Here is a 20,962-nt window from a genome sequence, read left to right as displayed (position 1 = left end):
CGCCCGAAGAATGAGCTTGTTCCAGTCACCTCCTCATGGCCATTTCAGAAATGGGCCATCGATGTGACAGGCTCGTTCCCCACAGCATCAGGGAACGTTCAGTATCTAGTAGTAGCCATCGACTACTTCACCAAATGGATAGAAGCAAAACCCTTAGCCCAAACAACCGCAAAACATATCAAAAAATTTATTTGGGAATTTATAATTTGTCGTTTCGGACTCCCACAGAATTTGGTGAGCAATAACGGCACCAACTTTGCTGACAAGAAGCTACAACAGTGGCTGAAAGAACTTCAAATCACCCACACCTTTACCTCAGTGGCGCACCCACAGGGTAATGGTGAGGTGGAAAGAGCAAATAAGAGTATCGTCGACGGCATAAAGAAAAGACTCTTGGAACACAGATCCGGCTGGGTGGACGAAGTTCCACACGTCCTTTGGGCAAACAGAACAATGAAAAAGGCAAGCACGGGAGAAACCCCGTTCAGCCTCACTTATGGCACTGAAGCCATGGTCCCGGTCGAAATTGGTCTACCCTCACCAAGGGTCATGATTCAACCAGAAGACAATAATGCATAAAGACGGTTAGAACTCATGCTAACCGAAGAACGCAGAGACTTAGCCGCAGCGCGTGAAGAGAATTACAAGCGACAAATGCAAAAATACTACAACACGCGGGTAAAACTCTGCAACTTCAATGTAGGAGACTACATATTGCGTAACAACGAGGCTTCGAACCAAGAACGCCCAGGAAAGCTGGCCCCGGTCTGGGAAGGTCCATACATTATTAAAGAAGTTCTGGGAAAGGGCGCATACCGGCTCGAAAGGCTCGATGGCACTCCCGTCCCGAGAACATGGAACGGAGCTCAATTACGCAAATGTTACATGTAGATCAATTCCAAACTTATAAAGAAACGGCCTAGAGCCACTTCTAATGGAAATGATTCTTCTTTATCACATTGTGTTGATAGTCTTACATTTACACTTATGAACTTTCCGGACGGATATGCCGATATTCACCGCATAAATATGGCAAGAAGTCGTTGCGTGTGGACGGCGGCAAAACCCGCATAAACACAAAAAACGGCAAAAATTTCTAAGGAAAAGATGAGGAAAACCTTCACGCAGGTCAGTTATAGGTAAAGGTTGGTCATCCCACTAAATGAAAGTGACGGTTCTACCCGCACAATCATGATAGAGGAAACTATTAACCTATTGACAACCGCGCGTCGACAGGTTAACTTATCAAAAACACTTAGAAAATTGCTAAGTTAAACTAAAATATGCACGAGCAAGTCATATAACGTTTATAACGCAAATCAAAAAGATTCAAAAGTAAGCGAGACCATACCCCTTACCTTGGCAACCAAGTAACTATAAGACAGGTGCGGGTACAGTGTTAAGGCAAAACCCTTCACATACTTAGCACCTGCAGGGAATTGAAGCCAAGAATACCTCGGCAACCAAGTAACTATAAGACGGGTGCGGGTATAGTGTCAAGGCAAAACCCTTCACATACTTAGCACCCGCAGGGAATTGAAGCCAGGATTACCTTGGAAGTAAAGTAACTATAAGACGAGTGCGGGTACGGTGTTAAGGCAAAACCCTTCACATACTTAGCACTCCGCAGGGAATTGAAACCAAGAAGGATCTTCTGGGCCATGATTGCCGAAAGGGATATAACATCACCGCATAGCGGGAACGTTAAGAACTAGATTGTGGGAAGCTCCAAGATGGAATTGGTTGTTTAACATAATTGATCACTATGTTTAAAACTACCAAAACCCCGTGGAGAATCTACACAAGTGAAACTCAACGCTCCCGACTTGCGAGAAGGTTACGCACCTACCCGCATCATACCCAAAGATCAAGCAGAACAGTGGGAAATTCTGCACGTGACATTAGGACTTCCGCGGGAAGAATCCCCATGGAAAACCTTAAAACCAAACCCTTTTCAAAACCCCTTGCATAAGTCCAAAAGTTCACCTCACTTATTAACAATTCATGAGAAGAATATTGGACTGGGGGGACTTGAAGAGGTAGGTCCCAGCAGAGCCCAGTTGGACCCGCAAGACTCACCTTGAACAAGGACGTCTGCGCGGTTGGACCCGCAAGACTTACCTTAAACACAGACGTCTGCGCAGTTGAACTCGCAAGACTCGAGGGACGTCTGCGCAAAGACCAACTGGATCCGCAGGACCAACCACGCTCAGAGACGCGACGTCCTTACGCGCAGTACGCAAGCTGTTCCCGCAGGAAAAGCCTCCCAATGGTGACGTACTCCGCCTGTTCCCGCAGCTACGGGTACTAGCCATCAGGGAAGGCTACCCGCACAGCAAGGCTACACGCACAAGGCACTAACTCAAATAATTCAGTAGTCACCTGAAGAAGGAATGAGCAAGCCGGGAATACTCCCGCACAAAGCCGGGAATACTCCCGCCCAAATGAGCCAGTCCGTACATTACTGGAGGATCTTTTGTACTGTACCTGTCAAGGTATGGACAAAAGATCTGACCAAAGCTGCGACAGCTCACTGTGATAAAGGAATAGTACACAGCCGACCTGGAAACTATCAGCCGCTGCCTACTCACCAACCCCTGTCACTATCAGCCGCTGCATACTCACCAACCACTGTCGTAGCACATGCATAGCCTGCAGTTGGTGGGAAAGGAATAGTACACAGCCGGCCTGGTCACTATCAGCCGCTGCCTACCCACCAACCACCAGCATGGCACGTACGTAGCACACAGTTGGTAGAACAGGAATACTATTCAGCCGGCTGTACCTGCTTGGAAACTTACCTTCGGCTATAAATACTCCAACACCTTGGGACGGTATTATCATCTTATCTCATACCATCATATCTGCTCTAGTCATTTTCTCTTAATATACACTTATATTCAAGAGCAATCTAGTCTGATTCTCACGCCGGAGGGTGGTCACAAGGAGGTACTCCCCCTTCTCAGTGACGAGCTCACGGTGTCTGTTTTGCAGGTCATCTGAAGAACCATCTTTGCCGGACTTAACCCTCGTGGGAAACATCTACTTAACCCCCAGATTATCCGTAATCTGCCCGGGGTCACTTAGTGTTTCTTCAGTGATATATGCCTGTATGCATTCATATGGGAGATGTTGAAGTGCCCGTGTGAATCCAACACACGCCTATTAATGATTTAAGTTTTGGTTTTATCATGTGAACCAGTCTCTTTTTATCAATTATCACCAATATAATATCATATAACGTGTGATAAAAATAGAGGGCACATCTATTATTGATTTATTGAATTGTTTAGTTTGGTAATATAAGCAAAAAAAAAAAAGCAAGTCAAAAGCCGATGACACGAGCCGGTTTTGGGTAACCATTTACATCTAAAAATAAGTTGATCACATTAGAATGTAAGTTTTAAAACACATCTAACAAATAATCACATAACAAGTAGAATATATTTTCATTTTATAAGGCCTTCAATATGTGACATTTTTGGAGGTTTTGTGCATTGTGAGCACGCTTTTTGGTCAGTTCAAACCAGCTCATTAGAATATGGTACTTTAGAAGATTTCATGCATCGCATGATTAGGCTAAAGCCTTACGCGGTCATACACCAAAATTATCCGAGGACGGGCTCATAGTAAAATGATGAAGAAACATTACATCTCATTGGAAAATACTTCAGGCATGTTTGTAAATGCTTTGATCATAGAGCTGCAAGCATCCAGCAGTTGCAAGTATTCATCTGCCCCATCAACAAGACACTGCATAATACAAGAACAATCAACTTTGCATATTCGTATTGTTTAACAAGTGCAAACAAGTTACATGTATCTTAACTTTTAAGGGCAAATCCCATATTCGAGTCGATTAAAATTTCAATCTAAATATCCTATTTATCCATTTGTAATTATGACATTCGACTTCCATATACATATTCTCAATGTTCTTTTGTTAATGTATATTTTCAAATTTTGATTATTAGCCAAAAAGACTACTAAAATCTGCAGTCAAACGCTGCCGTCTTGTTAACAGGAGTACGCTACTTTACACCAACCCATTTCTTTTACTTGAAGAGTGTTACTATTTCTCCGAAGTTTATATTAATTTTTAATATATAGTCGGCCCCTTTATGTTGAAAGTCTGACCCTACCACTTGTTCCGAAATGGTCTGAATCATTGGTAAATGTCAACTTTCATGTCCCATTAGAGATGAATGTATGAATGTGTTCTAAGTGGGACGCCCATAATAATAAGTCTTAGCCCCAAACACTAATCATGATCTAAACGTTAAAATTATTATTATGATTTTTGAAAAAAAAAAATTACAGTAAAAATGTGTCAGGAGGTATTAAAAACCACATGTAATACTTAAATTAGTAGTTAGATATGATGAGCACCTTATCCGATTCACCAAGCTTCTTGCATATTCTTGCCTTTTGTTCATCAGATGCATCTTCAGATTCAACAACCATGTCAGACAACTGCAATCTCATCAAATAACCATTTAAGACACAATTTGACATAATAATACTATAAATTAAGAAAACAACATTTACCTGGGAAAGCATCTGGCTGACTGGATACCCCTCTGCAATAACATTATTGACCTGTTTGTTTGCATCATCAAATGATCCACTTTTACAAGCTGCAAGAAGAGCCTCAACAACTTCACGTGGAATGACCTGATAAAATCTAAATCTCAGTATTTGATAAATAATTAGAGAAAGGATTTATATCTAAAAGACATTTGAAAGATGCTTCATTATGAAAGGAACTTAGAACGTAAACCAGCATTAAACAAGTCACACGTCACACTATTCTCTGATTTGGCAGGCCAACTTAGAAAATCACAGAATGTGTCATGTGTACGCCTGTAAACGAACAGGACGTTCAGTGAGGCTTGAAGTTCGTTTATGTCCATTCGTTCATTTATGTTCGTGGACATTCATTTACCTTCGTTAGTTTATGTTTGTTTTAAGTATGTTCGCATGTGTATACATTAGTTGTCAAGCCTGTTACAATTTAGTCTTTGTCATAGTTATCAATAGTGCCAGGCGCACAGGTCTTGCATAGGGCCTAGGTGCAAAGCGCAAAAAAAAAAGCGAGAGCCTGAGAAAAATAAAGCGCACTAAAATAAAAATAAAATAAAATTTTGTTATGTATTAAAAGATAATACTATTATTCATATATAGAAAGCAAAAGCTATTATGTAATAAGCATAAAAATAAAAATTAAACAATACGATTAAATTTTTAAAATATAGAGATTAGATAGCTAAAAAGATTTATAAAAACTTCAAATATTATTTTAGTAGTTCAATAACAAAAGGTTTTAACATTATAAATTCATTCGAATTTAAAAATCATTTATAACAAAGATATATTTAAGTTATCCATTGATTTGGAAAGTCAAACCTTTAATTACTGTAGCAGCAGAGCAGCAGAGCAGCAGAGTAGCAGAGTTGCAACAGTGAACAGCTACAATAATGGTGTGATTTAAAATATAAAAAAACTAAACCTGCAGCTTTTGTGTGCTTTAAACCACCCACATACAAAAAAAGAGAACACAAAAAAGGCACTCATCCTCTTCCCTTCAGGTAATTATCTTCCATTTCAGGCCTGAATTTCCAGGATTTAGCCGGAATCTGGCCAGAAGCGGCCCTCAACTGCCACCAGGCGCTTTACCTGCGCTACGCCTTGAATTTGCGCCTAGTGTGCTTTTAATAACTATGCTTTTAGTCTAGTTTTATTGAATTTAAAATATCACCCAATACAATTTAGTCTAGTTTTATTACCGTTTTAGGTTCAACATATTAGTATTCGCATTTACTTTTAATTGGTATTTGCTCAGTTATGTTTGTTTATATACGTTCATCTATGCTCAGTTATATTCACTTGTGTATGTTAGTGAACCATTTGTTTATTCTATTAACGAACAAACATAAGCGAACAAGAACAACTTTATTTTCTTAACAAACGAACACAAACAAGAAAACCCTGTTCATTTAATTGTTTAAAAATAATTCTTGTTACCCCAGAAACGCTAATCAAGTCCCTGGAAGAAATTGAAGATCCAAACAGGCGAGCAGCTCCCTGTGAGACATCAAAACAGAAGACAGATGTCACAAATAATTGGACAAATTAGATGTAAAAAAATGAGAATTTTTATTACCTGCAAGAACGTTATAGCGCGACGAAGATCTCCTTGAGATATTGAACTTAAGGTTGAGAGAGCCTATAAGCAATCACAATCAAACCAATTAGATTTGTATAAACTCAGCAGGCCAACTTTATTAACAAAATGTAGAAAATGCAGAGTTGACCAGGTCAGCACCTCTGAGTCTAAGTTAAGGCCTTCCTCAGCACAAATATGCAGTATACGAGTGCTCATGATGTCTTCTGAGAGTGGTTTGAACCTGAATTTGGCACATCTAGAAGCAAGAGGTTCTATGATCCTGCACCAGGGATGAAACAAAATTGAAAGATTGAAGATGCGTGAACAAGAAACCAAAAAGAATTGCATAAAAATAAGTGTTCATTAATTTCAAAACAAGTAAATTTAAAAAAGAATCTACAAAAGTAGAGAAATGTATTATCTTTCTAGATATGTATCACTAACACAGAAGCAAGTATTATTATAGAAAATTTTGAGCACTGACCTGCTAATGTAATTGCATATAAAAAAGAACCTTGTTACTTTTGAGTAGGTCTCCATAGTACGACGTAAAGCATTCTGAAATACGAAAACATATTAGAGTACTTGTTAATATCTGTCTATATAAGAACTAAAACACCAATCCCTTTTTGCATGAAATAAGATATGCATAGATGTTATTAGTCTAGTTATATAACTATCATATCTAGAAGGTATTCAAGTGTAGTATAGGTAAAAAGGTAGAGAACTTGCCTGCGCATCTTCAGTCATAGAATCCGCCTCATCAAGAATAATGATTTTAAAAGGAGGGCATGGATAACCACTACATCACAGAGAGAAAGAAATCCATTTCAAGCAAACATCATATCAAAATAAAACTCAAAAGGTACTTACAAAAAATGATAGTTAAAAAGGGTAAACTATATACCCTTGATGTGCAGAACCAACAGCAACTGCAGCAAAATTCTTTATTTTAGTTCTAACTACATTGATTCCACGATCATCACTAGCATTGAGCTCAAGAACCCTGGACTTGTAGAGTTCAGGCCTGAAAATAAAAAGAGACAGCGATGGCAGCAAATTGATTAGTGAACAAGTTAGCTTTGATGCAAAAGTAGTTCAATTCCTAGTGTTCAATTGCGATAGAACTTTGGAAAGATTATTATACTTAAAACACATAACCTAACATTTAAAGCAACCAAATGCACACAAATAAAAAAGAAACTGTTGTGTTTTAATTCAACCTGTTTACCATCAAAGTTAACTCAATCTGTACAGAAAGTACTAGAACATGACAACATGTACAGTGGCATTCATTGAATCATAGGATAAAGGAAAATAAAGAATTCACAAGACATTAGAATATATGAAGTCACTGTTACCCGTAAAGCTGATGAGCAATGGCGAGCGCAGTGGTAGTCTTGCCGGTTCCAGGCGGGCCATAAAAGAGCATGTGAGGACACTGCACCAACAACCAATTCAACTCACAAACAGAGTTCCATCAATTCAAAAAATAGAGCTTTCAAACATAATGCTTCCAATCACACAAAATTTGGGCAAAATTGTACATTAACACCATATGGATGTCATAAACCATATGTAACTTATTCCAAATGCAAATCCAAGCAATAAGCATATAACTATGAACTAGTAAATAAAAAAAAAAGAAACCCTAGAACTTGAATTCAATAATAGGAGCAGATTAAAGGACGTAGCGTTACATTAGTGGTCTCGAGCGTGTTGGTAAGGACTCTAACAACCTCGTCTTGATGAGCAACTTCCTTTACTCGCCTCGGTCGGCTGCAATTGTCATGATTTTATTTAAACTCGTCAAATTGTATATGCAAAAATAAAACATCTATTGAAACAGAATTACTATTTCTCGACCCAAGGTTGAGAGCTCTGCATCAATGGCGCCATCTTCTCTGTTATTTTCCCGCGCTTATCTTCTGTTTTGAGGAACGAAAGAAAGCGAGACCAATACCGAGCGTTTTGTAATTATATAGTAGGCTAAAAAGTCACGGTGTTTAGCAAATCGTGTTATTATTGACGTTTTTCCTTTTCATGTGTTTGAAAAATATTTATTGGCTTATTAGTTACAAAACGAGTTCTAGGCGAGAAAGGAAGTTGACGTTTTGACGTTTTTCCTTTTCATGTCTTAAAAAGTCAATAAATTAAAATGTATTTGTCAATCGCATAAATCTTTCTTATTTTAGCTTTTTGAAATTATTAAAAAATAATTTTTCAAAAGTTTCAAATCCTGACTTTTTTAAATGGCTTTTTGAGAAAGCCAATAATCCAATAAACATTTTCCAAACTCATTCTCAAACACTGACGTTAGATGATACGATGTACAAGTAACCTCACACATAAATGACGGAAGCCGCAATTTACTTATAAATTTACCAAAATGCTAATCATAGCCACGATGTAAGTTGTAAGCATAGGTAAATTCGATTTGGTATTGATAAATGTAAGTGATGATACATGACATTATCCCATGTATGATATACATATTCATAGGCCTGACCCATAGAGTGCGTAGAGAGGGCAACAGCCCAATGTCCAACATCTTTTAGGGACCATAAATATTTTTGTATCTTTTATATAATATATAAACAAACCAATATACGTTCATAAAATGAATTTGGCTCATCTGGTTGGATGCTTTTGTATCACATTGCCTATTCAAGTTTGATGCTTGCATCTAACATATTTTTTTGAATTTAGTTAGGAAGCACAAGCCTCACTAAAATTTGGGATCTTAATTATGAAGGCTTGTTACTTAATTTAATGTGTCTCCCTTTTTATCTAGTCATTGTCTTATGTTTTGTTAATGTCTTTTTTTTTTAATCATATTATTTTATTTAAAGACCAAAATGACTTTATTTTGTTACAATAACTTTATTTTATCATACTTATCGTTGTAATATTGACCTTTTATATACAAATTATTAAGTTTTTATTTTCAAGGCCCATTTTTTTATTTGCCTCGAGCCCTTGAATTCTTAATGATTTTCGGGGACGACCCTGCATATTCGTGTCACATTTCATATCAATTTAGGATTTTGCTGCATCACGCTCTGGTTGTTGTTGCTCAAATCATGGGTAGGTATCAAACTGTGTAAGCCAAGATCCAATAGAACCAAAATATCAGCAAACAAATCATGGGTAGGTATCAAATTGTGTAAGCCTAGATCCGATAGAACCAAAATATGAGCAGGCAAATGGCGAGAGGAAGTTCTTAACATGTCTATTTTGCAAAAAAAAGCGCTTTTTAAATAAGGAATCTTATGTCTCATCGTTACTCGAACCATGAAAACACACAATCGTGTCGTTCAACCACACAAGTCGATGCCTGTTAGACAACACACTTTTGTTGCGCTATGTTCGCCATGTTACAAAGTTCGGTAATAAGTTATCTAAGTTATGCAAACTACAACCATGGGTGCAGTAACAAAGAAAATAATCAGTACGTTCTTTCTGTCGTTGCCAAATAAGATGAAAAATAAAAGACTTTACATTTATTTAGGTATCTATAGCTTGAATGCGTTAATTGCAACATCTTGTGTGCTTTTTCCTACTATCGTGCGTCTGGCTGTCACAAAACAAGTTACGCTAAGACTCGACTCATGCGTTGACTCGCCTTAGGGCTAGGTACGCCAATAATCTATAACCAAAGAACATAGTAAGCAAAACAACTATGCACGAAGCAATAGATACTTGACCTTCAATATCGTCTTCAATAAACTTGCAGCTTGGATGCTTATAATGATACTGAAAACAACCCAACAAATACCATATGTCTCGCCCTTGTCCGTATTGTGCATGGATGAGTAACCTGTAACTGTAAAATGTTGAAGATATGTATTTCATCCAAGCAATGAAACTGGGCACTTTATGCACGTAATACCCTCCGGTTAGAACAAATGCAAGCATTGTCACTGTTACTACCGTAGATGCTTGCTTAGCATCCATTATAATCGCACCAACTGCGAACCCGAGTCCCTGGGAAACAAGAACGTATGCTAACAAGACCAACAAGGTTAGCAGGAAGGGACCAAGTTCAGGTTTTAGCCCACACATCCAGTAGGTTATCGAAAGAAACATGGTTGGTAAAATGAGTTCCATGGGTGCATCTCCGACTATTCGAGCCATGAAATATGAGGATAACGAGTACATCCCGGAAGCCTTTTCTTTCATGAAGACTGCTCGGTCTTGAGGGAACGCGAACACTGCATTGAACGATGGAAACACGCCCCAAAATATGGAAAAGAAGAATAGGAGACCGAGTCGGTCTTGGATATCCCTATAATCTGAATGCCACCACATGAAACCGGCTAGCAACGAGGCTGCGATTACTTGGAAGACACGGAGTGGATTGAAAGTCTCGTGTTTTCTTTCCTTGAGGCTTCTTTGGATGAGAACAGAGAACTGGTTGAACCATGTAGTGACACTGTTTGTGCATTTCGTCCTGTACTCCTTTGGTTCTCGACTCTTTACAGGCGAAAGCGCATGCCCTTTCGAAGCGGCATCCAAACACGCGTCTCTTACTTTCGATGCTAGCAAATCGTTGTAAGACGATATCAAAGCATGCTTTATGTTTGGCCTCTCTTTTTCAGTTACACTGTCTTGTAGCCACACCCCTGTCACAATTAAATCAAGTTATACGTGGTACAAAGTTTTCAATCATCTTAATACATAAAATTGGCTTACGCGACTGTTTATATAATTTTCCTTAAGTTTAAGTAAAATAACATGTTATGTCTTTTTTAAAAGAAGATTATTATATTTATAGTATCAGTTATCTAAAATATTTTAACGTCACATATTTGGATCAAAGTTATTATTCTACATCATAATATAACATAAAATAATAAAAATCGTGGAATAATCATAAAGTTTTATAAAATGGATAAAGGTAGTGAGAAAACTTTATTCCCCAGTCCCCACTACAAACTATAAAAAATAAAAATTATTAATCACTATTATAGTGACATGTCCTATTATTGCCGCTATAGTTCCTTTTGTGGAAAAGATGCCCTTTCCATATCATCATAATAGCAAGTTAAATTGGCCTTTCTGACAGAACCGTATAGAATTTGATTTTCGAAAACTTTTTCTCTAAATGTATTGATTTATAATAAAAAAACAAAAAGTCTTGTTAAATGTATCAAGTAATTTGTACAAAATTAACAAAAAAAAGAAATTAAAATACGATTAACTGATTTAAAAAAAAGTGTGAAATATGCTACTTACAAACCTGATGGGCAATGGAGTTGCTGGGTTGGTGGTTTACTGACAAAGGCAAAACTTTTAAAACACTAAGGGGGTGTTTGGTACAGAGAAAAAGAATGGGAAGAAATGGAAATAGAAATGGGAGAGAAATAGAATTGGAGAGAAATAGAAATGGGTGGAGAATTGACAATCATTTCCTTTGTTTTATACAATAGAGAAATGGGTGGAGAAACGGGAGCAGAGACGTGATTAGGGTTCCGCCTCGGCATCATCATGGTGGAGAAATGGTGGCTCAGAGACGCGTCGCAACACCGCGAACGGAGTAGAGCGTCATCATCATCGCCGCGCAACATCAACACCGCGATTTAGGGTTCCGCCTCGCAACACCGCCTCGCGATTTAGGGTTTCGTTTTGGCTCAGAGACGCGAACGGACGTGGCTGCGGCGTCGGCCGCCGTGCCGGACGTCGGCATCATCATCACCATCGCCGGTCGGAGCATCATCATCATCATACGCTAACGGAGTAGAGCAGAGACGCGATTTAGAAGCAGAGAGAATTCCATTTCTCTTCCAAATGGAGAGAATTGGATTTCTCTACTTTTTGCCTACACCCAATTCTCAGAGAAAACCAATTCTCCGCCAATTCTCCGCCTAATTCTCCCAAACAAGAGAAACCTAATTCTCCACCCTCAAATCTCTCTACCAAACACCCCCTAAAGAGTTGAAAGATCTTGGCTTCAGATCCCTCATATGATAGAAATTCATCGTTAAAAATAGAAAAAAACTTACAAACAACATAATGTAATGTAAAGCTATTAATATTAATTATAGGACGGATGAACCCAAACACGATATTTCAGGCTATGAATCTCAACCTTTTTATTTGAACGGTGAATTTTTGTCATTTAAAAGACTTAAGGTTAAGACCTCCCAACCCCCTTATGATTTAAAGATTTTATCTTTACTGATGGACCACCAACCTTGACGAATTTATGCTATTCAAAAGACTTAAAATCAATACCTCCCATCCTTATTGGGATTTAAAGGTTTTACCTTCACCAATGGTCCACCAACCTCGGCGGCTTTAGAAACCAACAAGTCGATATTAATATATGCAAGTGGACTATCTTCCAGGGCCAGATACACGTGTCATGTTTCAATACTGCCATGTGGCAAGGCTACAAGATAATACACCCACTAGCACCAAAAATAGAATTTGGAAACCATGTAAATTATTCTAATAAAAATGCATTGGAATATTAATATAAGAGTTATATAGTATTTGTTTAGAAAAGTAAATATATTATTAAGTGATCACCTTTTCCACTTATCTACTTTTAACGAGTTTAAAATAGGGTCAGCCATCAACCCGTATGATTATTCATATATCTACGTACCGCTCATGACGTGCCCCTAGCCTTTTCCATAGGAGGGTAGATAGAGAAAAATATGCAGTCCATGGGAGAGGAGAGAGATGAAGTGAATTGCGTGACAACAGCCGGGTAATGTTTATTTGACACGTCTCTATTGGATTATAAATAGTCTTACACACATCTAATTTCAAGGATCCAACAATTATGCAACTTATTTTTTTTCTTCTTATAATGACATAATGAGATTAGATAATTGGAAGAGTTTTATTATTATTGACTCCAATAGTTACAATATATAGCAAGAACAAAAGCTAAAATCAAGGGATGGTTACAATTACAATAAATGTAGATTGTGTGATAATAATTTGGACTTGATATTAGGCACAATGTAAGCATGGATATTAATTCAGAATATTTGAATTAATATTGTCTTGATCTTCAATATTTGTTATATGATGTGTGTCAATATGCCCCCGCAAGATGGGCGGTCTTGTAGTGAGCCCAATCTTGGTCATGAGATAATGAAACCGTGAACGTGGAGTCGGTTTGGTAAGTGCATCAGCAAGTTGATCGTCTCCGGCAATATGAGTGACATGGATTGATTTGTCATGGACTTTTTCAAGGACGAAGTTGAAGTCAAGGGCAAGATGCTTCATGCGGGAGTGAAATATGGGATTGGCGGAATATTGGGTGGCACTTAAGTTGTCACAAAAAATGGTGGGGATGGTGGTGGACAAGAAACCAAGTTCATGTAGTAAAGCTTTTAGCCATAACACTTCGGTGGTTGCGGATGCAACAGCTCGAAATTCGGCTTCCGTGGAGGAACGGGCAATGGTAGGTTGTCTTTTAGAGCTCCATGCAATTGGATTTGAACCTAAGTAAACAATGTAACCCGTTGTACTTCGATAGCTGTCCTTGTCACATGCCCAATCTGCATCTGTGAAAGCATGCAGTTGGTTTGGTGAATTATAGCGAAGCAAAATACCTTTGTTTATGGACCCATGAAGATATATAATGAGGCCGTTGAGGGCATTCCAATGAATTGTGGTAGGAGAATGCATAAATTTTGATAATTTGTTTACCGTGAATGCCACATCAGGTCGAGTAAGTGACAAATATTGTAGAGCCCCGACTAGCGCTCGATATTCAGTGGGTGATGTAAGGGGTGTACCACCATGGAGTGTGATGGGTTCAGAACATGTAATTGGTGTGGTCATTGGTTTGCAATCACTCATATTGGCTCGTTTAATGATGTCATAAATGTATTTTGTTTGGGATAATATCATCTTCCACACCAAGAAAGTAAGAAAGGGTGCCAGGATCTTTGAGTGAGAATTTGTTTGCAAAAGAAGAGATGAACGAATTAATGAGTGTAGGGTTGGCCCAGTGATGATAATATCATCAACATATACTGATATAGACAGACGAGGAATCAAAAGGTCGGATAAACAGAGACGGATCCGAGATGGTGGGTTGGAAACCATTTAATTGAAGATGGGATTTTAATTATTCGTACCAAGCACGCGAGGCTTGTCGAAGACCGTAGATGGCTTTATTTAGTTTGCATATGTGAGATGGAAATGCAGGATTAATAAAGCCGGGTGGTTGGACCATGTAGACATTTTCTGTTAATGTGCCTTGTAAAAAGGCATTATTAACGTCAAGTTGACGAATGGAGCAATTTTGGGAGACGGCTAAGGAAAGAATAAGGCGAAGAGTAGCGGGTTTGACGACCGGACTAAAAGTTTCGGCATAATCAATACCCGGGCGTTGGTGAAACCTTTAGTGACAAGGCGGGCCTTAAGACGGTCAATGGAACCATCGGGTTTGTATTTTGTACGAAAGACCCATTTAGAGTCGACAAGGTTAGAAGCTTGGTCAGGAGGAACAAGAGTCCAAGTTTTATTTTTTATTAAAGCTTCATACTCTTCGGTCATGGAATTGCGCCAAAGAGGATGCTTCAATGCTTGGGTTATGGTGTTCGGCTCAGTTGGCAGTATATAACTGGAATGAGGGGTTGTGATATTTTGGATTGGGTTTTCGAACCCGTTTTTGATCCACGGATTCGGTTGGAATGGTGGTATTTTGGATTGTGGTTGGTTGAGCTTGTGAGAAGTTGATGGATTGTTGTGAGATTGTTGGGAAGGCTGTTGGGTTGATGATGGTGTGGTAGTTATTGGGCTGGTGGAAACAGATAAGGGAGTTGGGCTGGAGTTTTCTGAGATTGGGATGGAGGGATTGGAAATTGGGCTGGAATCTTAAGGGAGGTTTGTTGGGCTCGGATTTTGAAAGGTATTAATTGGGCTAGAGACAGAAGATGGAGTAGAGGATGATGTTTGTTCATTTATTGGGTCAGATTGAGAGGAGGTTGAGGTATTATTTTGAATATTTTGGTTATGAGGGGAAATGATAGGAATGGTTATAGGTAACCAATCTAGTGGGTTAGGCGGTGAGACGGCAGTGGTTGTGAGTGTTTGGTATGGAAATTCATCTTCAACAAATGTGACATGTCTAGAAGTATGAATTTTGTTGGAGGTGGGATCAAGTGCATACTGCATAGTATGCACTTTGACTAGGAGAGTAACCGACAAAAATACACGGTTTAGATTTTGGGTGTAACTTATGAGGAGAATAAGGTTTTAACCAAGGATAACATAGGCAACCAAAACTTCTTAATTTTTCGTAGTTCGGTTGTTTGTTAAATAATTTGTGATATGATGAGGTATTTTTTAGAGTGGGAGTGGGCAAGCGATTGATAAAGCGGCCGTGACAAGTGCGAAAGGCCAATATATGGTGGGTAATTTTGCATGTGTGAGGAGCGATAAGCCGGTTTCAACAAGATGACGATGTCGACGTTCGGCATATTCATTGTGTTCGGGTGTATGAGGTGGTGAAGTGAGGTGAGAGATGCCATGAGATTGTAGGTGGGAAGAGAGTTTAATATATTCACCGCCATTGTCGGAGAATAATTGTTTGATGGTGGTTTGAAAAAAATTCTCAACTAGTTTTTGAAATCGAATAAAGGTTGATAATGAATCAGATTTATTTTTAAGTGGATATAGCCATGTATATTTTGTAAAGTGATCCACAAAAATTATATAATATTTGTAACCATCAATAGAGGTGATGGGTGATGTCCAAACATCCGAAAAAATTAGTTGTAAGGGAGAATTAGAAGTTAAAGTAGATTCATGAAATGGTAATTTGTGACTCTTGTTTATGTGACAAGAGTTACAAGGTTTATTTGAATGCAAAATGCACGTAACAAAAGAAGATAAAAGTTTGAGAATTTTAGTATTTGGGTGGCCCAATCTATAATGCCAAAACGTGGAGGTAGTTTTTTGTACCGTTAATGTAGACGAGTGTTTATTGGAAGTTGAACGAAGTTCATAAATTCCATGGCTAGCTTGGCCTTTAAGAAGAAGAACATTTGAATTTGGATCCTTGATAAGGAAAGCACATTGAAAAAAACTGGATTAGAATATAATTATCGTAGCATAAACGAGATATGGAGATAATATTTCTAGACATTGTAGGAACGCAGAGAACATCTTTAAGTATGAGAATGGTCGTTTGTGTGTGTATGACGAGTGAACCAATATGAGTCATTTTAAGAAATGAACCATCGCCGATTACAAGTTCCTCGGTACCATCATACGGAGCATAGTTGGACAATGCATTGAGATCATTTGTTACGTGGTATGAGGCACCACAATCCATTAGCCATTTGTGTTGCATGGGAGTGCTTTTCATATCCATCATGTTTGTTTGTGGAGTGGTTTTAATAGGCGGGTTTCGTTTGAAGGGAGGTACGACAACATTAGGCATTAGTTTCTTGAAAAACAAGCAATTGGTGAGAGTGTGCCCTTTGGTGTGGCACCATTGACAATTTCCAAAGAAAGGTTGGTTAATTGTGTTCAATGAATCAACCATAATTGATATTGGTAGAGAAAAAAAAAATTAGAAAGCTACGATGCTAATTATTTGTGTGGTGAGGAAGTAGGGATGTGTTAAGGGTATGGAAGGGTGGTGACGGTAGGATCGGTGGTGAGATCAAAAGGAATAAAGTGTGATGAGGATGTAGTGGGATTGGCTCAATGGCTCAATGATACCATAATGAGATTAGATAATTGAAAGAGTTTTATTATTATTGACTCAAATAGTTACAATATATAGCAAGAACAAAAGCTAAAATCAAGGGATAGTTACAATTACAATAAACGTAGATTGTGTGATAATAATTTGGACTTGATATTTGGCACAATGTAAGCATGGATATTAATTCAAAATATTTGAATTAATATTGTCTTGATCTTCAATATTTGTTATATGATGTGTGCCATATAAATATAAAAATGTATTATAGGTAATCACTATCATATAAATATAAAAATGTATTATCACTACCATTTTCTTTTGGGTTTATTCAATTTAGATGTTTAAAATATAATTAAAATGTCAGTCCATAACTGGCTTAGCGTGTATTATATTTTAATATCCATTGCTTGTGAAAATGTGAATATCATAGGCTCACACCACCTTTACAATAACTAAAGTGACATGTGATTCATTTTTTAAGCTAATTTTACTAGATATTTACCACCAAAAGTATAGTTAAATGTCTCCACCACCGCCTTACCCCTAATTAAATGTAAGTACAACTTTTTACTGATTAAATGCGTTACGGGTTTTTTTTTTTTTAATAAGTAACAATTCAAATAATATTCCAACCTAAACTGCAATATGAAAAAAGATATTTATAAAAGTATTTACAAAATTTCATGTGCATGTATATGCATCTATCACAGCCTTTTAGTGTGGGGGCACGTATGGCAAGTTGGTTCTCTAGAGTCTAGACTCTAGATATTCATCTCAATAAATATAAATATAAATATAAATATAAATATAAATATAAATATATTAATGTTATTAATATTAATGAGGCATTTGGGTGACGATATGGATCGGCCAGCTCTAAGCATCTAGGTACACAAAAAGTCCGGAAGGAGACATATTCTTATGTTCGTTTGTTTATTAATTAAACAAATTTCTCGCCAAACGGTTCGCTAAGTGTTCGGACTTCAGATATAATAAAGTTTGAGAATTATAAATTATAAATACTCGAATATAATTTGGTTTCTTTATGCATGATAAATCATTAAAAAACATTAAATATTAAAATATATATATATATAATATATATGAAGAGGATCAAAAGAGAACTCATTTTTAAAGAGAGAACTAGAGAACTAATAAAGAAATACTTTTAATTTAATTAAAAAAATATTTTTAAATTTCCGTTTTTGCTATTATTCTTATATTTTGTTACCATTTACTCGAAAAATAAAAAAAATTAAAAATAAATAAATAAAAACTCGTTGTAGTGCACATACGCAATACATCGACTTTTTTTTATTGCATATGTGCACTAGTGTGTATTTTGATATGTGTAATAATGTTGAATAGCATTATGCAATTTTTTATATTGTATTAGTGTAATAGTGTTATATTATATACAAAAACACCAAAAAAAATAATATAGTGCATATGTGCATTAGTGTTGTATTACGTATATACGATAGTTTGTTTTGAGTACAATTATTAGTGCTTGTATTTACTATATTCAATAGTGTGTTTGTATAATGCAATTGTGTTGTATTATATGGAATAAAACACTATTGTATATATGCAATACACATTAGTGCACATATGCATTACATCGCCGGTTTTTTTTTTGAACAATATCATCTTATTAGAAGAAGGAAAGAAAAAAAATCACAAAATATTTTTTTTTAAAAAGTCCAAAATAGTTTTTATTAGTGCTCTAATTCTCTCTTTAAGATGAGTTTTCTCTAGATCCCACCCCTATATATATATATATATTAAAATAAACACTCATCTCCAAAGGTTTTCACATGTTGAATTATAAAAATATTTGTTAAAACTTTAAAAGTACTTGATCAGATTTAGCGATACTTTTTTTTTTTTTTATCATTTCATGATATTTTATATTAGACACGGCAAATATTGGGGTCAGGATCCAATATTTTCACTAGTTTTAATCTAGGTTACAAGTTAATTTGGTATACAGAGTTTTCGAAAATGACAAATCAAACTAGCCTAAATGCCTAATTAGTTGGATCGGATCTAATTGGTGCGATCAGTTTTAATATTATTTTATAGATACTTATTTTTTATTATTTCTCGCAAAATTATAAAGAACTTTCGATCATATAATTATACCACATACGTAAACACATATAAATTGCTCGGCTGGCTTGCACTTCTTTGTAATACAAATTGTTGAATCATCAATCCCTTAAAATCAAATAGCTAAACCTGCTTACTCAATCTCCTCACGTTAAATTATCTTAGCTGAACCGGCCGATTTGATTTGCTTCTGTGCTTAGTGATTTGATCGTTCATAATTGTATTAACAATACAAGAATATACGCATCACCACACACCACTGACAAATCAATGGCAGTACACATGACGATTATAGGTTATACGATGTTGTATTATAGCAACTTATTGAGTGTATGAGTTGGTATTCGTCCAAATCATACATACAGACCGACGCAATACACAACAACTGATGGCCATAGTACCCCTTTTTTCACACTATCTATACAGCCTGTATCTTTATTAGGCACTGTACGTATAGTACACCTTGAATTAATTAATAACTTAAATTTTGAGTATGACGCATCACGTCAAGAATTTTGGGGGCATAAGTCGTGACAATGATATTGATAGATACGTATTTTTGGCTGTACTAATCTAGTGGCCTTTTCTTTTCACTTGATGTGCACCAACGATTGTTTGAGGTTTGGACGACACAATAAATGTACTTGACTAGACATACTCATCAAGTCAACAAACTTTAAACAAAAGTCAAATGTTGAATAGAAACATACCGTTTGCAAGATCAAGCAGAAAATCCGCAGGATTCACCGGAAAACACGGCCGAAAATCCACCGATTCAAAGTATCTCATCGCCTCCGACCCCTTTCCGAAATAAATGCATCGTCCTTCCGACAATACCAGTACCGAATCGAACATTTGAAACACCCTGCTCGACGGCTGGTGCACCGACGTCACCACTGTCTTCCCATTCTGGTGGGCCAGCCCACCCAGAGTGGTGATCAGCCGGTGCGCAGCCGTCGAGTCCAAACCAGATGTGGGTTCGTCCAGGATTAACAAACTAGGATTCACCAATAACTCGTGAGCGATGCTCACGCGCTTACGTTCCCCACCGGACACTCCGCGAATAAACGTGTTTCCAATTATGGTGTTTGCGCATTTACACAATCCCACCTCGGAAATAACTGAATCCGCTACCGCGATCTTCTCCCGCCGAGATAAACTCCTCGGGAGACGCAGGAGCGCGCAGAATATTAAAGTTTCCCGCACAGTAAGGTGCGGGAAAAGCACGTCATCCTGCGTCACAAATCCGGTTCTTTTAAGAACCACTTTATTTAGCTTCCGGCCGTTAGCAAGTACTTTCCCAGTAAAGTACTGCTTTGGGAGTCTCCCAGCTAGCACGTTGAGAAGCGTGGACTTTCCGCTTCCTGACGGACCTAGAACGGCCAGAAGCTCACCCGGGTGGACCATCCCGGTTATCCCATGCAAGATGGTTCGTTCTTGGATCATATTCTCAGTACCAGTATCAGTTTCAGTACCCGTACTTGTAGGTCGTCCGAACAGGCTTTGAATGACACCATTGTTATTATCTTTATCGGTCTTTACTTTGTAACATACATCAATGAATTTTAGGTGGATCGGTGGTGAAGATCGGAGTTTAAGCGGATCGGTGGGTTGGTGTTGAGTCATGTTTATTATTGGCAGAAACCAAAGTGGACGAGTTAGTGAGTATTTATGGAAGATAATGGTGGATGTTGACAGTGGTTTCTGACGTCAAAAGGTTGTGACACGTTGGGAGTGAGGGTACGTGGCAAGTGTAGGTGTAAGGGTGGTTTCATTCTCCTTTTAGTATAAATATAAAAGTTAGGAACAACTACACCAACCCACTAATTATATATCATTTCTTTTTAGCTTTTAGCTTTTTAGTTTTTACATCTTCTTTTCACATTTTATATTTGTTGTGTTTTGGCTTTATGCATTTGTTATCATGATAGTCTCAAATTCGACAAGTTGGACTATGATGGTTATGTTTGTGGTAATTGAAGAAACGTGGATCTACT

General features: G+C 37.4%; 2 protein-coding genes across 2 annotated transcripts; both read right to left on the bottom strand.

Annotated features, from left to right (window-relative positions):
• Window positions 1–3,545: 3,545 nt before the first annotated feature.
• Window positions 3,546–8,102, bottom strand: LOC143627799 (replication factor C subunit 2-like). The gene is made up of 12 exons (XM_077097540.1): window positions 8,022–8,102; window positions 7,867–7,945; window positions 7,528–7,607; window positions 7,074–7,193; window positions 6,899–6,968; window positions 6,651–6,724; window positions 6,326–6,446; window positions 6,164–6,226; window positions 6,025–6,084; window positions 4,549–4,674; window positions 4,390–4,473; window positions 3,546–3,753 (listed from the first exon to the last, which is right to left on the bottom strand). Exons 1-12 carry the CDS (start codon window positions 8,063–8,065, stop codon window positions 3,649–3,651), a joined length of 1,026 nt encoding a protein of 341 aa, XP_076953655.1. The 5' UTR covers window positions 8,066–8,102; the 3' UTR covers window positions 3,546–3,648.
• A 1,508-nt stretch (window positions 8,103–9,610) lies between these two features.
• Window positions 9,611–20,593, bottom strand: LOC143627864 (ABC transporter G family member 25-like). The gene is made up of 2 exons (XM_077097583.1): window positions 19,676–20,593; window positions 9,611–10,791 (listed from the first exon to the last, which is right to left on the bottom strand). Exons 1-2 carry the CDS (start codon window positions 20,589–20,591, stop codon window positions 9,776–9,778), a joined length of 1,932 nt encoding a protein of 643 aa, XP_076953698.1. The 5' UTR covers window positions 20,592–20,593; the 3' UTR covers window positions 9,611–9,775.
• Between the last annotated feature and the right edge of the window lie 369 nt (window positions 20,594–20,962).

This window comes from Bidens hawaiensis, unplaced genomic scaffold (genome assembly GCF_021521415.1).
Source record: "Bidens hawaiensis isolate Kalapana, Puna unplaced genomic scaffold, B.hawaiensis_p1.1 tig00004743_1, whole genome shotgun sequence".
In the NCBI taxonomy this organism is placed as follows: Eukaryota; Viridiplantae; Streptophyta; class Magnoliopsida; order Asterales; family Asteraceae; genus Bidens; species Bidens hawaiensis.
Note: the sequence above shows the minus strand (reverse complement) of the source record. Positions and strands in the feature narration are given on the sequence as shown.